Source organism: Trichosurus vulpecula, chromosome 9, assembly GCF_011100635.1.
Source record: "Trichosurus vulpecula isolate mTriVul1 chromosome 9, mTriVul1.pri, whole genome shotgun sequence".
NCBI lineage: Eukaryota > Metazoa > Chordata > Mammalia > Diprotodontia > Phalangeridae > Trichosurus > Trichosurus vulpecula.
Genome location: NC_050581.1, coordinates 129,536,637 through 129,556,619, shown reverse-complemented (window position 1 = coordinate 129,556,619; position 19,983 = coordinate 129,536,637). Strand labels below are relative to the sequence as shown.

Genomic DNA, 19,983 nt, shown 5'->3' with positions numbered 1-19,983 from the left:
GATTCAAGTTAGAAGGGACCTCAAAAATAATTTAATCCAATTCTCTTATTTTTCATAAAAGGAAACTGAGGCCCATAAAAGTTAAGTGACTTGAAAAGATGACACAGTTCTTAAGAAGCATAGCCGGGATTTCAACCCAGGTCCTTTGTCTCCAAATCCAGACTTTTTGCACTTGTTGCAACAGTCTTCACTCCCATGACTTCTCAACTGCATGTTGACATTGTGAACCACTTTTTTCTTATTGAAGCAATCTCATCTGTTGCATTCACGAGATCTTTGCTAGACTGAAGGGATAATTTTTTTCACTAATTTCCATTTGAAGCTGGTGCAAAGTAAGGACAAATGACTGGTATGAGGTCAAAATAAAGAAAATCCTGAACCCACTAAGCCACTCTTCCTCCTAGAGACAACAGGAGGGGAAAAGGCAGCAGGTGGCATGAACAAAATTCTGGTAATTAGCTGCAGCTACTGGGCATAGCTTTCTAACCTGAGGCTCCCTAAAGTGGCAGTCTTGGTCTTCCTACACTTAGCAGCCCTTCTAAATGCCACAACTGCACACTTTGAAGCAGCAGCATAAGAACTTTCATTATGGGAATAAAACTGCAGTAGATTGATAGGCTTCCTTTATTGCTTCCTTTTTGAAAATTAAAAACATGTACAGACTGAAGGAAAATTTCTGGATTTCAGGAGAGTGGTCAGAGGATAAACAATAAAAGGTTGGGTTGTGAAACTGCTATTGTGTTCTATGCTACAACACATGCATGTTCCCTGTTTCTTTAGAGATTCCAATTTTTGTTTAGACGATTGAATCAAATAAGACCCACCCACCCCATGGTGGGAACAGGGTTGTGACTACAGATAGGGAGGCAAAGTTGGAAATTATACAGGACTGATACTCAGGAGATTAAAATTTACATCTTAGTTCTATGACTTTACTACCCACGTGGTATCTTACAAATCACTTCACCTCTCTACAACTCAGTTTCTTCACTGTAAAAGGAGGAAGTTTTACCAGATGATTTCAATGTCCCTTCCATCTCTACTAAATCCTATGATTTTAATTTTACTGCTGACTACAACAACAGGGGAAATCCACTCAGATTTCTAACACTGCTTGATCATTATCACAAGTCAAGATGACAGAACCCATAAACCTAACTAGAAATATATTTTATTATCATTGATTCTCCAGTCTTATTTAGGAAAAAAAATAAATACTTTCTTGCCATTTCCAGATAGATCAAATACTAACTCATTCACTTCCAATATTACGGGCAGTGGCAGAGAATGTTATCTTCCCAGACTTGGGAGATTGGCAAATCCTTTAAAATAAAAAATTGTATTTGCTAAACTCAATTTGTACAACATAGCACATATTGGAATGACATGAGGGGCTTAATAAGTGCTTTTGATTACTCATGTGTTACCCCCTTTTGCATTACTTAACATGTTTTAAAATGTGATAATATTTTGGTTTAACAATCAAGACTCTGACGTGATGTTTATTACCTTCTGATTAGCTTATTCTGGTTACTGTAATTTGCTTTTTTGTGTAAGAATGAGTTTTTGTCCCCAGTCTCCCAGAATCCCTTTCATTAATACTCTCCCATCCTTGCCAGAAGTGGTTGCTGGGTGGAAGTTGTCAGGGTCAGGTGTACTGTCCAGGCCTATTTTTGTTCTATTATGCTTCAATAAATTGAATTTGAACAATTCTCCCTGTGGTGTGCTCTCTGTTGATTTAATCTAATATGGAAAACAAACCTTCTTTGACATGTAGAATTGGCAGAAGCCAGCTTTTCTTAACAGCAAGGAATTTTTGAAGTTTGAAAGGGACATGGAAGTTGGAGGAAGAGACGTGACATTAATTTCATTAGAATAATAAATGATATATAGAGATATATCAATAATAAAATCATATATGTGTATATGTGGGAATGCTGTACCAATGATTTCAGTGACATGGGAAACAACCAGCTGAGGAAACTCTCTTTACCAATGCGGACCTTCTCTGAATTGTATAGTCTTCCATCGTTGTCCAGAGAATGGAGAGACTAACTGATTTGCCCAGGGCCCCATAGTTAATGTTTGTTAAAAGCAGAATTTCAAACCATGTTTTTTGGCTTCAACAATGCCTTTACATCTATTATGCCATGCTATCTAAAGAGAAAAAGCATTATTGCAGTAAAATGTGTGATATTTTTGTGATACCTTCCTTCATCCCACAAAAAATGTTAACGATTTGATGCTGACCATTTGAATTAATCATGAGTGATAGTGTTCCATACGATCAAGATAAGAAGCAATTAGAAGTGAACTTAATTTTAACAAAGTTAAAGGAGGTGATATTTTTATACTTTCAAAACAAAAGCTGAACTATTCACAAATCAAATCTGAAAATTTAAAATTTAATTTTACCTTGCATGCCTTGCTGTATTCACCTTGTTTCCCAAAGAACATAGTTATAATTACAAAAAAAAGGTACGATGTTTTCTGCATGTGTAGAGAGATGAAAATATGGTTTTCCAAGCTTATAGTGAATTTGGTTCCATTAAAATGGGTCACATGACTGAAGGAACTCAGGTAGATATCACAAACGAGAAAATAAGACAAGATGCTACCTGGTCACATAGTCTTCTACGGCCATGGATTCATTGGTATATAGAGAGGAAGGGGTAAGTAATGGACAGCTCAAGTACTTTATTCATATCCTTATGATACTAAGAGACGCCAAGGACGACCCCCAGCACATTGGATGGACAGCCTATGGTGACCTTGTAGAAGACCATGACTGAGAGAGGCAAAGAAGGAGTTGTATTCTGGACCAAAGAAGAAACTATCCAATTTAATGAGATCACAGCTACTTTGGAGAGCTGGAGTGGTAAGGGAGTAACGAGGGAGATGGGGGAAGGAACTTTCTTTCATTTGATTTTGTCCTACATGAAGTAAGTCACTTAGGAGTTGGAGGCACAGGGTACTATGCAACATTCAGAGAAGCCTACCATCATCAGGCATTTCTCCTAGCAACAGAAGCCCTGTATTACTTTTAGCATCAGCTGACGCTAGATGTTCTTAGCATTATGATCTGTGTCTCCCTACCAATACATTTTCATAGGAAACATGGGCTGAACTTTCACTGAAGAAGGAAGAAGTCCTGAGTACTGATCATTTCTTTTTTTTCCTAAATGAAGCAAAGCTGGCAAAAGTTCTTGTGTAGAATTAATTAATCAACAAAAATCCCTTAAGGATATTTAATATGCCAGGTAACAGGGCTAGAAAGACCAATACAAAATAGTCACTGGCCCCCAGGGGGTTGCATTCTACCTATCTACCTATCTTTCTGTATGTATTTATATATTAAATATAGGTGTGTGTTTATATATGTGTGTGTATTCACATATATGTGTGGTGTGTGTGTGTTTACATATGTGTGTGTATAAAATTGGGGAGGAGAGAAGAGAAAATAAGGAAAGATCCTCAGAGGGAGCTGGAAGTCACAAGAGTTGAATTTCCTTCTCCTTCGAGGATTATCTCAAATGAGGTAATAATAAAGCACTTAGCCCCATGCTTGGCACATAAATAAGTGCCATATAAATGTTAACTATTATTACTGACAGTGGTGTATGGGCTTTGTGAAGTTAGAATAACACAGGGAAAACCAGTTTAAAAAAAGGAAAAAACAACAGTTGCTTATCATTGCTATGAAGAAAAAATGCTTCTTATGTACAAATTAATACAAAGGCTAAAGTATTAACAGACTGAAAAAAAGGAAATTTTTATTGATGGAGCTTTATTTTCATTCAAGACTACATAAAAATATGTCATGAGGAGTGCAGGTAAACCTATAAGATCTAGAAATCATCATTAGGCTGTAAATTAACCACCAAAAATGATCCAGAACTTAGTGGGCTCAGAGGACTTGTTCTTATTAAGAAAATTATGAATTTTTTTAAATATTTTTATGAAGCAAAATCACAGAAATTCCCAAATGAGGATGGAATGTTGGGAAAAAAAAGCCATGCCCCATGATGCACATCACAAAAGAATAAGAAATTTATTCAAAAGATGAATAGTCTGAGAATTTGCTTGACTCAAGCACTATTGAAAACATTGGTTCTAATCATGGTTAGCTAGACTGGAAAGATGAACTGCTCATAAAAACACATTTAATATTCAATATGGTAAGCATGGTCTTATCATGAACAGCTAAAGAATATATGTCAAAATCTTGTGGCCTCTCCCTAAGGGACAAGTGGGTAAAGGATAGGAATAGGTAGTTTTCTAAGGAAGAAATTCAAATGATCAATAGCCACTTTTTCTAAAAGTTCCAAATCACTAATAGAGAAATCTAAATTAAAGCAGCTCTGAGATTCTACTACACACCTATCAGATTACATAGTTGACCAAAAAGAAAAATGACAAATGTTAGAATGGCTATGTGAACAGTAATTCAATATTGGTGGAACTGTGAATTGGTCCAGCCATTCTGGGAAACAATTTGGAACTATTCTCAACAAGTTACTCACCTGCGAATACCCTTTGACCCAGAAATACCACTAGTAGGCTTATTTCCCAAAGATTAAAGAAGAAGGGGAAAAAAGCTATATGTATAAAAATATTTAGAGCTATGCTTTTTGTGGTGGCAAATAACTGAAAAACAAGGAGGGGATGTCCATCAACTATGGAATGGCTGACTAGATTGTGTCATAGGAATGTAATAAAACAGTAAAAATGAACAATTTTGCAAGACTCGAGCACTTAGGTCAATGCATGATTATAAAGCATTGATGATGAAGCATGCTATCCACATTCTAACATAGTGGTGAAGGACTGAGGGTGCAAATTGAGACATATTTTTTGGACATGACAAATGTGAGAATTTGTTCTGCTATTACTATACACATATTTGTTACAGAAGTTTTGTTTTTCTTTTTTCCCAATGGGAAGGTGGGAAAGAGAAAAAAATTATTAATGGAAAAACATAAAATTAAATCCAAAGGAAAAAATTGGGAAATCAGTGTCAAATTGATTGGATAAAACAAGTGATTATAAAAAAGGACCTATTTCATATTAGAAGTTTTTTCAACATGTAACAACTGTAAGATTCATTTATAATCAATAAATTTTATTTTATCCCAGCTAATTAGCATACCATTGAATGAGGTTGTGGAGTTAGAAGATCTGGCAGCTGATCAGATATCTGGAGTTAAAGGACAATGAGAAGTCAAAAATAGTACACGTTGCTAACTTAAATGGATGCTAACTCAAACCGGAAGAATGGGGGCACCCTTTGACAGTAATAGGGAAGCTTGGAAGTGGAATGCATCTGAGTATAGGGAAGAAGAAGAGAGAAATAAGAAGTCTTGCTTGGGAGTATATTGCCTTTGTGTTGTCTATGGGACATTAAATTCAAATTGTCATAGTGATTTGGGACAGGGGAGAGTCTATTGCTTTAAATAGGGATCTGGGAGTTATCTGTAAAAAAATGTTAATTAAACCAATGGGAACAGATGAGATCACCAAGTGAGAGAGTATAGAGAGAAAAGAACACAATAAATTCAGCCACTTTTCTTTAGAATATGGAACATACAAGTTGCATAGCAAATATTATACAACAAACAGCAAAGATCTGTATGTGTGTGGGCTAAATGGCCTTTGAGTGTTTTTAAGGTTGGAAAGTTCAGCACCCCACAGCCAACCTAGCAAAGAATCTCTCCAAACATGGCTGGACTGATGATGAAAGACAGACCCATAATCCATGACGTTCCAATGAGGTAGAATTTTTCCACCTTCCTAACATTGTATGATCCCTTTTAGCTTTTAGTTCTCAGAGAACCCCATCTCACCGCTATGCCATAAGAAGGCACTTGAGTAAGAGAATGTAGATAGTCATGATGAATATTTTATCTAAAACACTTTGAGAAACTTTTCTACCACCTCTCCTGAACCTTCAAAGGTCCCATTTTGATTTTTTTATGAGAGACTATCTGCAGTATGTGACCAGTTTTACAAATAATGGTAATTTCACTCCAACTTTGCTGTAATGCATTCTGTGCTCTTTTCAATTTCACAATGGTATATTTCAATTGATTTTCTAAACTACATTTTTTCCAGTTACTAATTTGCAATTTACATGACAAATAAACACTGTGCCTTTCATACCAATGTTTTACAATGGTCATTTTAAATGCTATAAACTCCCTATTGCCCCCACCTTCCTGAATTCAAACATCACTCCATTTTACATAACATTAGCTTTTATTACAACTTTTTTTTACCTTTACAATATTTTTATTGCCTTTGATAAAGTAAACTAAATTTAGATTACTGAGTAGAGATTTTTTTAAACTGATAGATGAGCCTCATGAAGGCAGCAACTAGCCATAGCAGGCTGTTCGGTATTAGAGCAACATGCTAATTTACCACTTCTCAAGGAAATGTTTGTAATATTTAGCCCAATCTTAGAGATTTTTGATGAAAAAAAAAATTAAGCAGTTCTCTTATGATATAAGAAATGCTGAAGGATAAAGGACCATTAGAAGTTACCAATTATGGACATCTAGGTGGCACAGTGAGTGGAGCACCAGCCCTGGAGTCAGGAGGATCTGAGTTCAAACCTGGCCTCAGATACTTGACACACTTACTAGCTGTGTGACCTTGGGCAAGTCACTTAATCCCAATTGCCCTGCCTTCCCCCCTCCAAAAAAAAAGATACACTAAAAAAAAGTTACCAATTATCTTTGCCTGAAAATTAATCTCATAAATTAAATCCATCTATTAAGTGACACTAAAAATAAAAAGCAAGATACCTTGAAGTAAAAAAAAAGGAATGGCATAAAAATGGTATAAATCATCACTCTAAAAGCATTGCTTGTTTTAAAAAGTAAAAGGTAAACTTATATTTAAAATGGAAACCTAAATTAAAAATAAGACAAGAGTATTCTCACAAAAATCAGGTTCCCTGTAAGGCACTCATATCTCATTTGAGTCCTATACTCTCCTGTTTTCCTATTTCTAATGCAAAAAAAAAAATCTGCCCTTTCAGAGTCTAGAGATTGGGACAGCAGTAGGTTTATAGGCTCTTCCCATTAGTATTTAAAAAGTACCCTGCAGACATACTTCAATAATTCAAGAATCCTTGATTTAATCAGGGTAGGGCTCTTTCTATTAATGTTCATCACAATACCTCCATCCCTTTGGAGACAACTTCACGAGTTTTATAGCCAAAAAAAACCCAGATTACATACATCATAGACAAATAGATATTATATATGTAATATATTATATGTATATGTGCATACATATAACATGTACTTTGTATGGTGTACATGTGTATATACACACATGTGGGTGCACACACATGCACATACATGTATGCATAGTCCACTAGTGTTCATCACAATACCTCCACCCTTTTGGAGATAGCATTATGAATTTTGTAGCCAAAAGCAAACAGAAAAATAGGTCAGCTCAATAGATGATACCTAGACAGATTGGTACATATATGTGCATATATGTAACATAATATACGTACACATAGGAGAATATAACATGTATATATGCATACACTTTAGTGGAGGCACATGGACATGGAGAATATGACTGGACATGTAGTATAATCAAATCTATACTAAGATAAAAGACTTTATTAATAATTAACAAACAACAAAATGGAATTCCTTAACTAAGACAAAATACCAATATTGATTCAAATTATTACCCTGTTTCTGGAATGACTTTATGAATTAGATTTGTCTTAATTATCAGAAAATGGTATTAGGGAAAATTTATATTCATTCAGTTTGAGCTTTAAATGTATCCCAATTAATATTAATAACTAAAAAACAATATGGTGGAAAGTAAAAGGTCCTTTCTTCCACCCTCCTTTCTCATGATCCTTTCCTTGCCACTGTTTGACTAATATGCATATAGCAGCTCTCTCATGCCGTGCATATACACCCCAGCGTCATCTGGAAAGACTGGCAGGTTAGAACAGTGAACAGCACACTGACTGTGGAGTCAGAGAAGCTGGGTTCCCATCCCACATCTGATGATTACCCACTGTGGGACCTTGAGCACGTAATTTCACTTATCTAAACCTGAAGCTCCTCATTTGTAAAAGGAGATGGTTTAACTACATGGTCTCTAAGTCCCTTCTAATTAGTTCTATAATGCCATGCTTCTCTTCCAGGTGACTAATTCCGGGTTTTAATTGTGGAAAGTCATAGAACCAGAGACCTGAATAAAATAACCAAGCTCATCCAGCGTTCTTTTCTTCATTCTGACAGATGTAAAAAGTGACCTAAGACAGAGATGCTGAATAATTTGTTCAAAGCCACACAGCTGGTAAGTGGCAGAATCGGGGCTATTACCTACAGCTTCTGATTCCTGGTCTGGTGTCCCAAGTCAGGAAAACATACCCAGCAAGAGCCCCTGAGAATCAGAGTAATTTCTTAAATCAAGGTATCTTGGGAGAGAATTCATGCTACCTCTCATTGCTCCTATATTTTAACAAAGCTGCCCTAACAAGTACGAAATAGAGCTGGGATCTCCACATTGCACAGTGCTGAAATTCCAAATTGATTTCTAGTACATTTTAGAATCAGACTCAGACTACTAAAACAATCCTTTTAAGTACAGAGATTAAAGAATAGGTGGGAGGAATGCCTAAGTCCTCCTCTTCCTAGGAAATGCCGTTGAGTCGACATTTTGCTATACTGCAAGGTTTAACCAGGATTATTGTAGCTTTATGTGCTACTCTAAGAGCTAGGTCAGGAAAGGGTAATTACTGTAACTTTTGAGTTCCACTTGATTGTCTTCACTCCTCTGCTGTGATTCTTCTACTTCAGGTGCCTCCATCAGGGGGAGGAAAAGTAAACTTCTTCAAATTCATCCTTCTAGTAAAGGGGCTTCTTAGAGGTTATTTCAATTAACCTCTCATCCTTCACATATGAAGGTAATTGGGCTGACCTATCAGTAGTAGGGAATGCAGACTGAGCTGTTTTTCTAGTCAAAGAAAAGAATTTGCACAAATCCTGCCCACCTGGAATCCAAGGGTATCTACTGGGTTAGAGCAGTAGTCTGGAGTCACTAAATGAATAAAGCTAGCTGGTCCATATAGAAATCACACACCTGTTGGAATTCAAAAGATTTGGTAACATGGAAGGTGTGAGGACTTTGTGCAGGTGTATTTGCAGAATGAGGAAATAAAAACTTTAAGCAAGAAACCAGAACTGGTATGCATTTGTTCCAGAAAATTGGCTGTGGTTGAAAAGGGCAGGTGATAATATGTTTTTTAAAGAGTGGGGGCAGGAGGGCAAGCTGAGAGAAAGTTCTTGAGGCTACAGCACAATTATTTCTATGTCTCAGAAATATCAGTTTGAAGCTGTATGGAAGCTTCATTGGAAAAAAGTAGAAAGAAGAAGCAGGGATACCAATTAGGATATTGCTATAGAACAAGAATGAGGTGATGTGACCCTGAACAAGAGTAGATGCTCTGTGATTGGAGACAAGGAGATGGAAGAGAGGCATGTCGGAGAGGTACAGTTGACAAGACTAGGCAACTGATTGGATATGAAGGTTGACAGAGAAGGAAAGGTCAGGAGTGACTCCAAGGTGGCAAACCTGAGTGACTGGATGGACAGCGGTACTGTGAATAAGAAGGGATATTTTGAAGAAGGTTTGAGTTTATAGGGACAAGAGTGACAAAGGGAGATATAATGAGTTTTCTTTTAGACATATTGAATCCAAGATACCCATGAACTATACATATAGGGATGTCCAGCAAACAAATGGTAATGAAGAGCTAGAATTCAGAATAGATGGAGGTAGATAATTTCCCCTGTATAATGTAATAAAAGGCATTTTTATGTTTTTATCTTTACATACTCATTGTCTGATATATTACCAGGCACACAGTAGGTTCTTGAACATTTACTGAATTAAGTTATTGAGTTGAGGAAATCAAGGAACTGTAAGATCAGAATATTAGAAGGATTGTTAATATGGATATCTGGGGAAGGATTTTCAAAGTCAGGTTAAGGTAAATGAATTAAAGAACTGAAACACGACCTGGAAATTCCTAGAAGAATGGAGACTTCAATGAGCAATATTTGAATCTCACTGACCCAACGTTTCCCAATGTCTTTTGTGGAAAATGGTAATCATATTGTATATGAAACTGTATTTCTTAATTCAACTCAACAATTTCAACTTGGCAAATAACAACTGAAAAATATCACCATGATTACTTAACCAAATCCCCTTAATAAAAGGATATGTTCTGTGAAGTTTGGATTCAGTCAAAAGACCACACTTGAGGACCTAGAGGGTCACATGTGGTTTTGAGGCAGTAGGTTCTCCACCCCAATTTAAACTTAGCATTTTTAAAAAGACTTTTCAGGTAACAGAATCTTCTCAATGTCATATTTTGATATACAACATTTTGTTAAGTTTTCATCCATTTCCTTGGTAAGTTAATTTTCTGGTAAAATGATTTCTTTTTTTTAAATTACAGGTTTTAAATTCAGTGTATTATGATTTATAAAAATATCCATTAATTAGCTATTTTATTTCATCAAAATATAAAAGCTAGTCATTTTTAATCACTGTATATTCAAATATTCATTGATGGAAATCCCAAAAGTGCACTGAGGAGAGCAACCAGGATGCTTAAATGCCTTGAGTTCATCCAATATAAGAATCAGGAGAGAACTTGAGATATTTAGGCTGAGGGAGAAGTAGGAAGGATATGATAGCCGTCTTCATGTATTTGAAGAGTTCTCCAAAAGGGATTAGACATTCACCCTGTCTCCCAGATATCAGAATTGGAGAAAATGGATATAAGTTACAAAGAAGTACATTGAGGTCTGATTATAAACAAAACTTCCAAACAACTAGAGCTATTCCCAAAAGGACAACCTCTTTGATGGATTTGTATTTGTGGGTCATATTAGTGGGCCATTAATGTCCTTCCCAATGCTTTGATTCTATAAAAACTTAGCATTCCTTAAACAACTATCAAGTTACCTTTTATTGGAGGGATTTCTTTTTTTATTGTATCATTTTATTGAATTTACTGAGTCACCCGATTAGTGGGATCAACTCTTCCAAGTTGATGCCAACACAAGGAACCCAATGGATTAATTAATTTTGCTATACTATGTACTTAAGTACTAGACCAATTGGAGAATCAGTCACAAATTCATAATGAAAGAGCTCTTAGTCCTTAAGAAAAATAACCATCTTCATGAGACCATCGAGTATTTGACTTATACATTATTCTGCTCATAAGCAAAGCATTGATGGAACAAGGAAGAGAAAAAAATGCCTTTATTGGTAAATAATAATAATAATTTCTGTAAAGTTCTAATATCTTACCTATACTCACAAAGACACTCAAGTTTACCCAAATCAAGAATATATGAGGGTGAGTCAAAATTCCCTCATCTTTTTTTTCATCTGTTTTCATTAAGAAAGTTTTGGGAAGAAATCAAATAAAAACCTAGAGAAATGCCAAGAGCTCAGGAGTGATGTCAGACTCAAGACAGACTTGAGAGTTACATGAATAAAGGTGATAATGACTCAGTTTCACATGTGTTTAGAAGCTTTGGTTAAAAATAAATTTGCCAAAATAAAGATTGTAGATTTAAGAAATTATATTTTTATTAAAAGAACAATGCAAACAACTAATTGCATACTTACTATTGTCATGCAGTTGTTCTGTGCTTCTCTCATATCGAGACTCCTTGTCTAGTGTGTCAGGACTATGTGGTTTGTTTTTGGAGTCTTGAAAAAGCTTCAAAAATACCTTTTTAGAGGCAAAAATAAGACTATGATTATTATGCATTTAATAATAGTTTGCATTTTATATAGCATTATTGTAAATATGCTTTTTATGAATTTTTTCTTTCAACTTGTTTTCCTTTCAATTCCTGGAATTTATGGACTAAATTATTCTAGGATGCCTTCCAAATATACATCATAATATATTCATTTATTCATTATACTTATTAGGCATATACTCTTGCAAGGTACTTTTCTAGGACCAGAGGAAAATTCAGCAATTGACGAAGTTTGATTTCTTCCCTCAATAATCTTATAAATGAGGGGAAGAACCAACTACCTATCATAAGTAACTACAATACAAAAAAAAATAATAAATACCATAAGAACAGCACATGAAAAGGTATTGAAAGAAAAAGAGGGAGAGATTCCTTCTAGCAGAAGTACCCAGAGAAGGTGCCATAGAAGAGATATCACTAAAGCAGAACATTAAGGAAGACGGTAAAATCAGTTGGCATAGACAGAAACAATTCCAAGTGAAGTGACTGAAATAAAAAAAACTGCAGACTCTATAGTAAAAAGCAAGTACATTAATCAGAGAATCTTTGGGGGAAAGAAACAAAGGTCACCAGATTGTGGAGGACCTTGAACTCTAGGCTGTTTGGACTTTTTTTGGTGAGAAAATGAGAATCTGATGGAAAAACACTTTCAGGAAACTGTGTAGGAAGCTGCCCAGTCAAACAGATTTACTTAACAAGACTCCCAAAATAATCAAATACAGTAGTCTAGTAATTTTCCCTATTTTACAAGAATTACTGGAAAAACAGGAAAGTAGTTTGGCAGAAATTTGGTTCTAATCAGTATCTTACACTTACACCATATGCCACAATAAGCTCCAAATAAATATATAACCTAATGGAAAAGATTTTATCATTTTTGAAAAAAAAATTGAAAAGAATCAGAATTACTTTGAATAACCAGGTCAAGGGGGAAAATTATTCATCAAACAAGAGATAAAGACACTCATAAGAGAAAATCAAAATTGCAATAAATTTAAAAGCTTTTTAAATGAAAAAAATTCTACTAACATAAGAAGGCAAGGTAATGATAAGAAAAAAAAATCTTTCCAGAATGAGAATAGGATGGAAAGAGAACAGGAATTTTATTGGGGGCCTCCCAAAGAGGAAATTCTTTTTACCAGTATAAATGGGTATTTTCTCTGCAAAAAGGTCTTCCTGACTCCAAGGCAAGCTTACTATCCACTACAGTCTCTGCCACTCTTACAGCAAACATATCTGATAAAGGTCAGATATCCAAGATGTATAGAGAGAGAATATATTAGAACAAGTCATCCAAAAATATTGGAACAAGAAGTAGTAGACAATATGTTTAGAATAAAACATATATTGTCAGCCTTGGCCAATGTGTAGCTTTTCTTGTTACCTTTCCTTAATGACACACGTATCATTTGTGCCACCACATGTTTGTGGTAATAATAGGAATGGAAAATAATTGTTATTGTTCAGTCATTTCAGTCGTTTTTGACTCTTTGTAACCCCATTTGGGTTTTTCTTGGCAAAGATACTAGAGTATGGCAAAGGCAAACATCAAAGAAAACAGGGAGCTAAGTACTGCTATTCTACAGACTTAATTATAGAGAATAGAATTAAAGAAAAATGAAACCATATCAGTGAAGAAGTATCATTTGCACTAAGCCTTTTGCTCCTTTGATAATCCAAAAGGAATTTTCTTTCTAAGCACAATTGAAATTATGATTATTTTTAGCCTATATTGACAGACTGCTACTACACAATCATATTATAGGCTGGTTGTAAATATATGCACATCTATGTGTTCTTAAGCCTCCTGTCTCAAAAGAGTGCGTATAAATCTAATCTATCAAAATAAACATGAGGCCCATCTAGTGGTGAATGCAAACTTCAGGCACACATTTCCTTGGGGCCTGCAGAAACTCTAAAGAATTGTAGGGTCAGAGACATAATTGGAAGGGATATAAGTGATAATCTAATCTGTCCTCCCTCATTTTAGAAATCAGCAAACTGAGGCCTCAAAAGGTTTGTTGACTCATCTAGTACCATTCGTACTAAGTTGCTGAGTGAAAATGTAAACCAACATCTCAATTTCCTCATTCGCAAAATGAAGAGATCGATTTAGATGCATCTAAGATGCCAACTTGGGATCCTAGATCACAGAGTCCAGGACAGACCCTCTCTTTGTAATCTGATCAACTTCTATTGATTCAATGATCACCTCTATGCAGGTATCTCCTCCTTATCATTCTCCTTATCCGCAGCAATATGAGTTGCCTGCTAGAAATCTCCACCTGATTGTTCCATAGGTATCTCAAAATCAACACACCCAAAACATTTCTCATTATATATTCCTGAAACTCACCCCACAAAAAGAAGGCTTTTCCTAACACTATTCGTCTTAAGGCCAACCTTCTAGTTAGCCATGTTCACAATCTGGGAGTCGTCTCTGACTCTTCACTTTCCCTCACCTCCAACATTTAGTCTTTCCAACATCTTTCTAGTCATCCCCTTCTCTTGATTCCTATAGTGATCATACTCACTCAGGTCCTCATCATTTCTTGCCTAGATTATTGCAATAGTCTCTAATTATGTCCCTGTCTCCAGTCTCTCCCCTCTCTGAGCCAAAATCCACAAATTGGGAGTAGCTGCCAAATTATCTCTAAAACACAAATCTGACCATCTCATTCCTGTGCTCAAGAAGTTTCACTTGTTCTCCATTACTTCTAGAATAAATACAAACTCCTTTTTGGTATTTAAATTTTTTCATAATCTGGCTTTATAGTAATCTGTCTTTCCAGACTGACTTCAAGCTGTTCTGCCTCATACCCTTGATGTTTCTGGTAAAGTGGCTTCTTCACTCTTCCACCTACAGGATATTCTGCATTTCTCTAGCCATGAGGAGTTCATAGATTGGACAATAGGTCCCTGCCCTCCTAGCACAGAGTGAATGTAAATACTAATAGTAACTGTTTCTCTTTTGGCCAGGAACCCTGAGGGTCTTGCCCTCCCAGTTTGATTTTTTTTTGGGGGGGGGGGTTTGATTAAAGGGGCCATCCCTTGATTAACTTCTTAAAGAGGCCTATTCACTGAATGGGTCTCACTCACAGTGAGCAACTGTGGAAAGACCTTAGCCTAAAAGGGCCAGGGTCTCCCAATGCATCCTGGCCCATCTCCAGTCATCCTGGTGAATATCAGGCCACTGGACCCAGATGTCTCTGGAGGAGAAAGCGAGGCTGATGACCTTGCACAGGCTTCCCTCACTCAAATCAAAGTCAACTGCAAGTCACGTCATCATTTCCCTGATGTCATGTTCCTCTTCAAGAACAAAGGACAAACACAACCAAAAACCAGCTTTGAACTAGGTAGTCTCATGCCTGCAGTGCTCTTGCTTCTCACTTCCACCTCCTCCTCTGCATTCCTCCAAAATAAATCTTAAGTGCCAGCTCCTACATCAGCTCTTTCATGATACCCCTCCTCAACTGTTAGTACTCTCCCTTAGCCAAAATTATTTCATATTTCAATTCAATTCAATAAATATTAAGTGCCTACTATGTGTCAGACACTATGTTAAGTACTGGAGACACAAAATTTTAAAAAAGACAGTCCCTGCCGTCAAAGAGTTCACAATCTAATGGGGATGAGGAGCAGAGGGATATGATGAAGGTGGAGTCAAATTCAAGGGATGCAGCTAATGGGAAATGGCTAGCCTGTAAGCCCTGTTTAAATGGAGACTTTGGGGAAGTTTTGTGCTCTACACTCCAGGCTGCCAATCAAAGGAGATGAAGCTACTGAGGGTACTGCTGAGGGGTAAGTACCAAAGCTGATGCAATTTCTGGGATGATGGGACTTTCCTGGAGATGAACTTTTCCTGGAAGCATGATGATAGTGGGGTTGAATCTAAGGAATGTAGCTATTTTGTATATATTTACCAGCATATATAGTGCTTCCTTCCTACTAGAATATGGGCTCCTTGATGGTAAGGACTTTCTCATTTTTTTTAACCTTTGTGTTCCCAGTGCCTACAAAAGTATCTGAGACAGACAGACTTGTAGGAAATACTGAACTTGAACTGAAAAAGACATCAGAGGGCATAAAGTGATAGCAAATGTCACACTTCTCAATGGAGCAATATGATGATGGTGACTTTAGCAATTGCTTTGGAGTCCCACTGAATTATATTATACTTAATAGTATATGCTCCTATTTCCATTTTAAGTAATATTTTGGGACAACAATTATATAAGATGCCCCAGTCCAGTGGCTGAGAGGAACACATCAGATCCAAGATACGATATTAATAATGTCTTTCTTAAAAGGTATTTTATATAAAGGTTTATAATATTCTATCAGTAATATTTTTAAAAGGAGGAAGTTTCACATTACGCCCTAAATACCTACTCACACATTCTTTAAAATTTGAAGAAAAAAATCACTATCATCCCTTTAATCAGCCTTCATGCTTTCAGGGCATGTCTTAAATGTTTCTGTTAGATAACTGAACTGAGATAGAAAATTTAAGCCCCGTTTTATTAGGGCAGAGATAGGAAAGAAATTCAGTGTGTTCCAGAAGCTCATATAACCAAATGACTTCATGAAGTTTCTCCTTTTAAAAAATTTTCCAAATATAGCAAAACCAATCTGACCAACTGAAATAAGAAGATATATTTAACAAATCCAATACACGCAATCACCATACTAATTACGATGTGAATAGAAAGTTAGCTGTAATATTCTTTGAACGATTTCGACATGATGCCAGGCTATTAAGGATGGAATTAATACATTATTCTTAACCTTTCTTTGCCTTGGTTTTCACATCTGTAAAATAGGAGAAATGACAAATAATAACAAACAAGAGTTATTGTGAGAATCAAATGAAATCACATATATAAAGGGCTCTGCAAACCTTAAGCTACTATATAAGCTATTATTATTATTGCCTAGTAAATGTGTATTTAATTCACTTCTTATTAATAGAGACAATTATATATTAACTTTTTCTTTAAAATGACTGGAAACCTATAAGATAAAGAATTGAAAAGTGTTGGCTTTTTGTTTTGTTGTTGTTGTTCTGTTGCTTTGTGGTTTGGTTTGTTTTTTTTTAACCAAGCAGATTTAATATGTTGAGCCTAGTGGGAATTAACAGGCAACTTCAAGTCAATGGAAAAATATGAAAATGTTTAAACAAGTTAGTTCTTTTAATACTTAAATAGTATCATCCTACCAAAGAACCAAAAATAAAACAGATCAGGAAATTCCAAATGCTCTTTTCGCTAGGTGATATTTTAAGGGTTTGACATTCATGTAACTTTATATTTTTACTGTTATTTTTTTTATGATATGCGTGTTCTGCTTCCTCACAAAAGATGCATTCAATAGACATTATTTTGCTATATGTGGCCTTTTAGTCTTTATGGAGGGGTTTGGACATTTTTAAAAGCTTCTAATCCCAAATATTTATGAGAACTCAATGTCATCTAAATATTGATTTGCACCATTAATCATTCAGGTTCGTGGACTATACTTATCTTTTGATTTCCCTGTTTAAAAGAGCGTTGTCAAGTATCATAGATCCTCTGATTTGGCCTATGGTTAAAATGTCAGGCTGATGAACTATGTCCTAAGAGATTTCCAGGGCAAGGTGCCCTTTCATTTAGAAATGTGAAAAAAAATAGGAAGCGAACCAATATTTGTATAAGAGTATACCCACAAGTCAATGAGCAACACATCCTTGGGGATGACAACAGGACAAGAAAAATTCAGCTCACATATATCACCTATATTGCTATGGTCAATTTTATCTTTGTCTGAATGGCCATAGCAAATCAAAAAGAGGAAAACAAATAGTCAGCACATTATAGTGAGAAAAGGACTAGATTATTGATATAGACACTTGGATGCTTGTACCAGTTCTGCTACTATGTAGCTATCACTTCACCTTGGCAAATCACTGCTCTTTGAACTTCAGTTATCCCTTCAATAAAATGAGGGCGTTGAATTAGATATTCTTGAATCACAATTTGCTTTAATATTATATTAGATTTTCTCTAAAAGTTTGATAGATCTCATCTATGGGAGTACTCCCTGCAGTGACAGCTCACATGTATTACTGAAACAGTGATCAAACCAATTCCCTCAGGACACAGAGTGGCTCAGTTAATAATTGTCTGAGGTCCAGAATGTCCATGGAATCCATTTTGTTTTTGCTGCCTCAAAATCTTCTCCACATTCAAACCTCAAAAAGTCTACCACAGACACGCCCTGGGGCTTTACATACTGTCCCAATGTGATGCTAGGATCCAGCAAATAGGGCTGGGCAAGCATCTTTGTTTCCTCTTCTCCACCAGGCTCATCTTCCATTGAGCATACAGACAGAGGTGCCATTCCCACGACGTGCTGACCAAGTTGTCGGCCAAGGTCTTCAAGATTCAGTTTCTCTTCAGATGTCTGGCAGATGACCAATGCGCCATATTTCCCAAGCACCATGTTACTGAGAGAGGGACTGTGCATTGTTCCATGTACATAGGAACCAATGTAGAATCCATCTGGTACAGTCACCCATGCAGCTCGCTTAAGAGTCAAGTTTTCTCCCAGTCTGCCATTTATTGTTTATCAACGTCAACTGGTCCTTGAGAGAGTCTTCTCGATTAGGTCCTGCTCTAAGTTGAGCAAGCTCAGCTGTCTCTAGAAAACCCTTCCTGTAGGTGGAGAGCTGTTCCCTCAGACTCTGACAGTACAGCATGGTTCCAAGAGCCACTTGCTGGACCAGTTGTTGAAATTTTAAATTTCTCGAAACGAAATCTGTCTCACAGTTCACCTCCACCATTACAGCTGAATTCCCTTCCCGTAACAATCCAATCAGCCCTTCCTTAGTTCTTCTTCCCTGAAGTTTAGTAGCTTTGCTCCATCCTTCCTTCTGGGCCTGCTTATGGAGCCACGCTTCTGCCTGGGCCAGGTCGCCGCCACAAGTTTCCAGCGCTTTCTTGCAGTTGGTGAAGGAGTAGCCGGCCTTCTGCCGCAGCTTCTTCAGGTGCTCCTTGCTGGACGCAGCCCTGACTCCCGCGTGGAGGGGGCGGGACCCCAGAGGCACCGGCCGGCTTCAGGACGCCAAGGGCTGAAAAAGGCACAGCGACCGAAAGAACGACATGATTTTTTTACGACCCGGGAAGCAGCAAGTCGCCTTCCCCAGAGCGACTTAGACTTCTCATCCTATCCTGCTACGTTCTCAGTGAAGGATCCATCTAATGTACTGCAGGCCTTCCTCTAGATAAAAGGTTCTTTACCTGAGGTCAGTGAACTTGATTTTTAAAAAATACTTTGATAACTGTATGTCAAAATAATCAGTTTCCTATGCAATTCTATATAGTTTTATTCATATAAAACATTGTTCTGGAAAGAGGTCCATAGGCTTTGCTAGTCATGACACAAAAGTTTATGAACTTTTGCTCTAGATTTTTTTAAAGTTTAAGGCTATTTCTTAGTTATTAAGGAAGAGACCAACTTATAATTATCCTCTTTTCAGCTCTTACAGTTCTGTTACTTATGTCATTTCCCCCATACAATTCTTCACTGATAAGATTGTGCTGCCTATTCAAGTCCATCATTAAATTTTACATTGTTCTTTGGGTAACCTGAAACTTGGATTTTTTTTTTTGGAGACTATGGTACCCCATGATTCAGTCATACATATCCCTGCAAGAACAATATGATTTAAAAACAAACTGGGTCTTAGTTCCAAAAATATGGATTCATTGGGAAAAAAACCTGCACAATTTCCCAAGTTGTAACCCACCATATTCCCCTCTTGCTATTTAATTCTGTTCCCAATTGTAGCATCTACCTGTGATATGTGCACTGATGTATAAGGTTTATAGACAATTCATCCAACTAAAAATCAAAAAGTCTGGACAATAAACATTCGTCATCTAGCTAGTTTTCTATAGGTAAGCAACGTGTAGAATTCATAGCTACCACATAAATGAGGTCTAAATCACATCCCAGGAAGGTCTATCCTTTCTTGTTCCCCTTGCCACACAAAGAAAGCTTTCTTCTGTGAAGGTACCTTTCTCTTAGATGCCAACTTTGGAGCAGGCCAATTTCATATGGTTCACAATCTTCTCCCAACAGTCATATATCAACAGTACCATAG

At 36.5% G+C, this 19,983-nt stretch overlaps 1 protein-coding gene and 1 pseudogene across 1 annotated transcript in view; both read right to left on the bottom strand.

Annotated features, from left to right (window-relative positions):
- The window catches only part of ABCA13 (ATP binding cassette subfamily A member 13), a 519,839-nt gene that overhangs the window by 206,231 nt on the left and 293,625 nt on the right, over positions 1 to 19,983 (bottom strand). The window contains exons 43-45 of the mRNA XM_036739641.1: positions 18,572 to 18,931; positions 18,084 to 18,429; positions 11,701 to 11,806 (exon numbers count right to left, since the gene is read on the bottom strand). Of these exons, the coding sequence (XP_036595536.1) occupies positions 11,701 to 11,806; positions 18,084 to 18,429; positions 18,572 to 18,931 (812 nt within the window). The remainder of the gene's footprint in view (positions 1 to 11,700; positions 11,807 to 18,083; positions 18,430 to 18,571; positions 18,932 to 19,983) is intronic.
- LOC118831234 lies at positions 17,934 to 19,005 on the bottom strand (annotated as a pseudogene).